Source organism: Cynoglossus semilaevis, chromosome 5, assembly GCF_000523025.1.
Source record: "Cynoglossus semilaevis isolate Cse_v1.0 chromosome 5, Cse_v1.0, whole genome shotgun sequence".
NCBI lineage: Eukaryota > Metazoa > Chordata > Actinopteri > Pleuronectiformes > Cynoglossidae > Cynoglossus > Cynoglossus semilaevis.
In genome coordinates this window covers 12,207,266-12,214,091 of record NC_024311.1, presented here as the reverse complement: position 1 = coordinate 12,214,091, position 6,826 = coordinate 12,207,266, and the positions used below count along the sequence as shown (strand labels likewise).

The window sequence follows — 6,826 nt, the reverse complement described above, 5'->3', positions numbered from 1 at the left end:
CTCGGCGCCGTCGTGGTGAGGGTGAGGGTGAGGCAGAGGGTGAGGGTGGTGCTGTTGGTGGAGGTGGGGGGTGTCTTTGGGTGTGTTTGCGCCTCGGTCACTTTGGTCTGACAAGTCCAGCTCGGCCTGCCGGACGGCCGGCAGCTCGAGCGGAGGTTTAGGTGGAGAGCCCGGATAGGGCGGCGTAGGCAGGCCGGCGGGCGCGGGCCAGAACATGGGGAAGGCAGGGTAGAGGGCGTCTTTTGGGCCGGGCCAGAACATACCAGAGACGGTGGTCTTGTTGGCCTCGGGGACACCGTCACTCTTTTTCTGACACAGTCCATAGCCCGGGAACGCAAAGGGGTGGTGGGGGAACAGGGGCGGGGGGATCTTCTGGATCATTCCAAAACTTTTGCTGGGCACCGGAATGACCGGGTAACTCCGTGCGCCGCCCGCCAAACTCAGACTGTTGCCCCCCTGGTCCTCCTCACAGCGTAACGTTTTGTGGGGGATCTCAGGGGAGCTGGTCTGGACCAGGCTGGACTGGGCCTGGGACTTCATGCTCGAGGACATCCCTGACCCGCTCATGGGCAGAGTCCTCTTTCTACTCCCTCCGTTAAACATGGCCTTTACGTCCTCCCAGGCGTGCATGACGTCATCAGACGAACCTTTCTCCGTCAGCCTTAAGTGGCGTCTCCACGAATTAAAATTAGCCGCGTCCGGCTGCAGGTACTTGGACTCCGGTGTGCGGTGGGAGTGGAAGATGAACTTGTTCGGGGAGAAGTACATGTTGCAAAAGCTGCACTTGATGCACTTGGCTCTGGAGCTGTTGTACCGGGCCGGGATGAAGCTGCCTCTGGAGCCCCAGGCGCATTCGTGGGACACGTCGAAGGCGAAATTCTCCGGCAGCTTCGGCGGAGCGTGCGCGCCCAGGAAGGACTTGCACAGCCTCTCGGCCTCCCGCTTGGTGATCATGCCGCAGCGCCTGGAGGAGATGGGCATGGCCCCGGCGCGCCGCAGGAGCTCCAGCTGCACCGGGGTGCACTGGACGCAGGTGATGCCCAGAGCCACGCGCCGGTTGTGGATCTCGTTGTAGCTGTAGTTTTTCAGCAGCGTGTTGGAGATCTGCGCCAGGCACAGCCTCTCCTTCCCGTCTATGACCAGGGACACGATGGGCACCCCGTACAGGGCGGTCTCACCCACTTGGTTTGGTTTGAGGGAGCGCGGGTCGGAGAAGCTCTGTGCGTCCTGCTTGGAGCTCGGCGAAGAGCTGACGTCTCGTCCCGCGTCTCGGAGCTGTCCGGGCATCGAGTCCATCCCTGGGGGTCTGAGAGGAGAGGAGAAGGAAGAGGAGAGGAGAGGAGAGGAGAGGAGAGGAGAGGAAAGGAGAGGAGAGGAGAGGAGAGGAGAGGAAAGGAGAGGAGAGGAGAGGAGAGGAGAGGAGAGGAGAGGAGAAGAGAGGAGAGGAGAAGAGAGGAGAGGAGAGGAGAGGAGAAAAAAAAAAGGCACAGGGGAAATAATTTGACGTCACTTGTAAAATAAAATACACGAAAATAATAACATATAGAAATATATATGAACATATAAATATAAACAATATATATTATATAAACATATATATTGATATATTTAAATACATATATATATATATATATTAAATGGAGGAAAATACACAAGTACGTATTTAAAGTATTAAAAAACTGCAAGGTAAATACAGTCAAATACACTTAACTCCTATATTATCTACATTAATATATATTGTATGAATTATCTATATTATATTGTATTAGCTTTATTATCATAATTTAATAATTTAGATTATTTTAAATTAAAAAGTAAATTAAATTAAAATTAAATGACGTATTTGCCATAATACTTATAATTGTAAATATTAAATGTAACACTAATAAATACATACTGTGACTAACAAGTACTGTGTATATTTCTCTCGGCGGGTTATTTTGGTCCTGGTTGTTAATTATTTCTCGTGTCTACGGCCTCCTCTCTCAGGTGATCCACACTCGCTCCTCCTCATCTCTCCGTCTTATCTCCCCCAAATCTCCCTCAGCGGAGGAAAAACTCCTTAAGAGCCACATAAGGATCTTAACGGCGGATGAGTTGAGCAGGAAAAGCCGCGCTCTGAGCCGCGTCAATGCGCTTAACAGAGAGGAAGAGAGCCGCTAAGCTGCTTCCCCGATAACGACACAGATCCAGCCGTGCGTCTTTGGCCGTTGTTAATAAAAGACCAGCCCTATATATAATTAAAGCCTGTGGCAGATTAGCCTCCGCCGGTGACCGGTGACTGACGCAGAGGCCTGGCGGACTCCCCACCTGCCGGTGTTCGCTTCCTCTTCGCCTGCGGTCAGTGACATCAGGCCGGTCAGAGCTGGACCGACGGCCGCGCATGGACTCACACACAAACGACCGACCGAAGTGTTCAACCACTGACGGACCGGCAGACTCTAACAGACCGTGTCTGCACTGTTTAGGAATCATTTTAAAAAATTAAATTTAAATTTGAATAATAATAAAAGCCAACATTTTAAATCATAACAACACATACCTTTCTCTCCAAAAGAAAAGGACGACGCACTCCGGCGGGTTTACGACGCCAACAAACAATTAGGAATTTTATGAAATAATGGCGTGAGGTCAGGGCCGCTGAGTCCAGAGAGGAGGCGCTGTGACGGCGGAGAGACTCGGAGGAGTCTGGAGTCTATTTCAGAGCAGGAGGAGCAGCAGAAACAGGACCTCCATCCTGTCAGAGCCCGGGGAGGTGAATGGTGTGTAGACACCAAACACATGGCACGTCGCTCTCTCTCTCTCTCTCTCTCTCCCTCTCTCTCACTCACTCACTCTCACACACTGACACACACACACACACACACACGCGCGCATCTATTCTTGTTAGGACTTCGACGTCCAATCATTGGCAGAGTCCTGTTCACGTCCCGTCCCTGACCGGACCAGTTAAATCCCTAACTCGAGCCTAGACTTAACCCCGAGCCACAGTTTAACCACACGTCGACCCGCAGCCTCGGAGATGAGGTTCTACATCATCAGAACCGGATCAGAGAACCCCGAAGACTGGACGAAGACATTCCGAATTTGAGTTAGGTATGCTTTACGTAGAGTCGCAAAGATTTTCGCCCCCCTCCCACACACACTGACGCCCCCTTCAGGATTCTGTCCTAGATTTTTTTTTTTTTCATTCTTAATTCGCGTCGTACATTTCGAACAGTTCCAGTCCAGTTACAGCCTCACATCAGGTGAAACACTTTGTTTTTTTAATCATTTAACTGTATCCTATAAATATTTAATTACTTTTTTTATCTGGCCCACACAAAACGGACGTGACCCATAAAGCGGCCCACACATATTTCTGAGTTTGACTCTCACATAAAAAAATAAATTCCAGTTATTTGGGAAAACTAATGTCTCGAATGTGTCTATTTATACCAGTCCACGTCATAAGTGGGTCAAACAAAAGCCAAATTTAGGCTAAATTTAGACTGAATCTGGGCCAAAATCTGTTTTTTAAAATGTAATTTTTTAACTTTTTTTTTACATTTTCCGTTCTCTTTTTACATTACATCATTTTGTACTTTTTGGGGATTTTTTATTTTATTTGATCGTGTTTGTTATTTCCCACTGTAGCCTCTGATGTTTGACTATTTTTAACTCGTGATTCAGATGAATTTTAATTGATGTTTAAATTGATCAATTTAATGAACTCTGATTGGTTTAAAATACTGTAGAAATATATAAATATCTGTGACCCACTCAGAAGAGCTCAGTGACCCACTTTTGGGTCACAGCCCACATGAGTGGTGTATACCAGTTAGAGAAGACAAATGTGGGGTTAAAAAAAAACATCCACGTGATGATGATGACAGGACCCTCGATACCGCTGAAGATGATGACACTAATTGTGACCAACTCCAGACCCCCGGATGGACCGCCGCCCCCCCCAGGACCCCTCAGCGGGGGCCAGTATACATGTCCCACCCTGCAGAGTGTGTATTAGGGATTATTTCCACCGCAGCGGGAACAGAGTGACAAACAGAGGCTCGATGGAGGGCAACAAGAACAACAAAAGGCCCGGGCTCATTTATCAAGTTACACCGCCATCTGTTACAGGCTTCCACGGCGGCCACGCAAATCAATCTGAGGCCGCCAGAAAAATAAAGAAATAAATAAATACATGAAAAAAAATGGAGACGAAGAAGAAGGCAGAGAAAGAAAAAAAAAAAAAAGAAGAATTAAAATAACGCAAACATGGACGGAAATAAAAACCTGGACCGGTTCGGATTTTTTGCGCTTTGTGATGAAAATGAAGTGAATCTGAAATGAGCTGCTGTGATGATGATGAAGATGAGGAGGAGGAGGAGGAGGATGCCGCGGGCCACACTGACGCACACACACACACTGACAGAGACTCTCTCTCTCTCTCTCTCGCTCCCTCTGTCTCTCTCTCACACACACTCCACCTATTCTTGTCAGGTCCATTGATATTTTTTCACTAGGAAAACACCTGAAAATAATAACAATTAATAATAACAATTATAATATAATATAATATAATATAGCTCAGACCGTGTTTGGAGGCTGCCATGTTGACTGACTGACTGACTGACTGACTGACTGACTGACTGACTGACTGACTGACTGACTGACTGACTGACTGACTGACTGACTGACTGACTGACTGACTGACTGACTGACTGACTGACTGACTGACTGACTGACTGACTGACTGACTGACTGACTCTGTTCTTCCTGTTTGATACAGTGAAGAGAAACAGAATAAACAAGAAAATGTGGAAAAAAGCAACGAATTTCAAATGTCATGAATTCAAAATAATTCAAAATAAACACAATATTTTGAAAAATGTAACCAGATAAAATAAAATAAAATGTCATAAATAATAGAAAATTAAATTAAGTGGTAAAGTATAAAATATTTAATAGCTGAGAATCAAACAGTTAAAGGTGTAAAGTATGGGGAAAAACAATAGAAAAGTCAGGCCACACGGTGGATGAACGGTTAACACTCTTGCCTTACAGGGAACACATCACTAGTTTGAGGCATTTCTCCAGGTCATCATTTCCTCCCACAGTCACTGTTCACTCTGAACTGACCACAGGTGTGAATGTTAGTGTGAATGTTAGTGTGAATGTTAGTGTGAACGCCTGTTTGTCTCTACCTACAAGCTCGCCCTCACCTGCTGACTGCTGGAATTGGACCCAGCTCCCTCCAAATTCCTGACAAGAATAAAACAGGAGATGAATTATTAAAAAAAAACCCAACAACTATATCAGTAAACAGAAGGGGGCACTGTTTTTACAGCAGGTGTCGCCAACTATATTTGTCAGAGAGTCGACAAATATTTGTTGTTTAACATGATATTATTTAATGTCTGTTTTGAAATCCAGTTGTGGGCCGCATTGGATGGATGGGCGGGCCGTAGTTGGCCCACAAGCCACCAGTTGATGATCACTGATTTTAGAGTATTTGTCGGCAGAGACACTGCCATCTGCTGGGCGTTTCTCTTCTGTGTGTGTTGATAGTGGCCACACGTGTAAAGAGTGTATGGAGAATGTGTATGATGTGTGTGTATGATGTGTGTGTATGATGTGTGTGTATGATGTGTGTGTGTGTGACGTGTCATCAAAGAGCAGCCAGCACCAGCTCCTTCTCTCTGTAATATTGATGCTGAACCTGATCCTGAGCTCATCCTCTCCTCTTTCACCATCAAGAGCCCCCCCCCTCCGTGCAGCCCCCACCAATAATTACAATTTTACACTGTAATTATTCCTCTCTTCTTAATTATTTAGACCGCCGACTTGAATGCAGCCATTGTCGCTGTACTTATTCCAGAGGAAACGTGAGCTGACGTGTGTGCATCAGCAGCAGCGGCGCGGAGGTTTTAATTAGACGTTTCAGCAGTAATTTTAGGCGAGCTCTTCATTATTCCTGTTGGATACAAATTACCCAGGGCCTCATTCAAATGCGCTCACGATTGTTCAAACAAACCTGTGGGATGAAATATTAATGCGGGGCAGGTTGAAAACTTTAGGAGTCCCGACCCGGCAGTTGAACCCCAGACCTGGTGGATCATTGGAGACGGAGCTCCAAGCAAAGTTAGGCTTTAATAAGCGTCTGATTTATGTTGGATTTTCTGCAGCGTCGCTCGTTTTACGACACTTTTTTATTTTTTACTGGAGTTTCTTTGCACATAAATATGTAGGAACGCGTCCAGATGGTTTATTTAGTCGGAATTTGGAGTCGTAACAAAAATATGGAGCAGTCAGTCATCCAAACACTCCACAAAACCCGATGGTGGAGTGTTTCCTCTGCTCCTCCTCCTCCTCCTCCTCCTCCTCCTCCTGCCCATTCACATCTCATAGTTTTTTTCTCTTTGCTTCATCATCTTTACCACACTTCCTTCTTTGTTGGTTTTAAGTTTCCTGGTTACCAGTTGTTGTCACTGATAAACAGACAACGTCGGTCGGTCTTGGTGTTTGTACTAATTGTGTTTCTGAGAAACTGTTCTCCTCATCCTTACTTAGAAAAACAAATCTTTCACGGAACGACTTTGGTTTTTACTACAGTCCTGACGGAAAGATCAAAGGTCACGAGCATCAAACGTCGTCTTTTATCCCTGACACTTTCCATGAAACTATCCATGAAATATCCATGTTTCCTAACGATCTGTTCATCTGTCAAATCTTTCAAAGACTTGACCAATATTTAGTCTTTTTACTGAATCCCATTGGATGTAGGTTGTAAGAAATGTAAGATTATTTCGTGTTTATTCTCCACCACATCACATTATTATTATGA

At 45.8% G+C, this 6,826-nt stretch overlaps 1 protein-coding gene across 1 annotated transcript in view; it reads right to left on the bottom strand.

The window, feature by feature from the left end:
* LOC103379118 (SKI family transcriptional corepressor 1 homolog-B) overlaps nt 1-3,783 on the bottom strand; it is an 11,080-nt gene extending 7,297 nt beyond the window's left edge. The window contains exons 1-2 of the mRNA XM_025055882.1: nt 2,543-3,783; nt 68-1,306 (exon numbers count right to left, since the gene is read on the bottom strand). Coding sequence (XP_024911650.1) covers nt 68-1,296 — 1,229 coding nt within the window. The 5' untranslated portion in view covers nt 1,297-1,306; nt 2,543-3,783. The remainder of the gene's footprint in view (nt 1-67; nt 1,307-2,542) is intronic.
* Between the last annotated feature and the right edge of the window lie 3,043 nt (nt 3,784-6,826).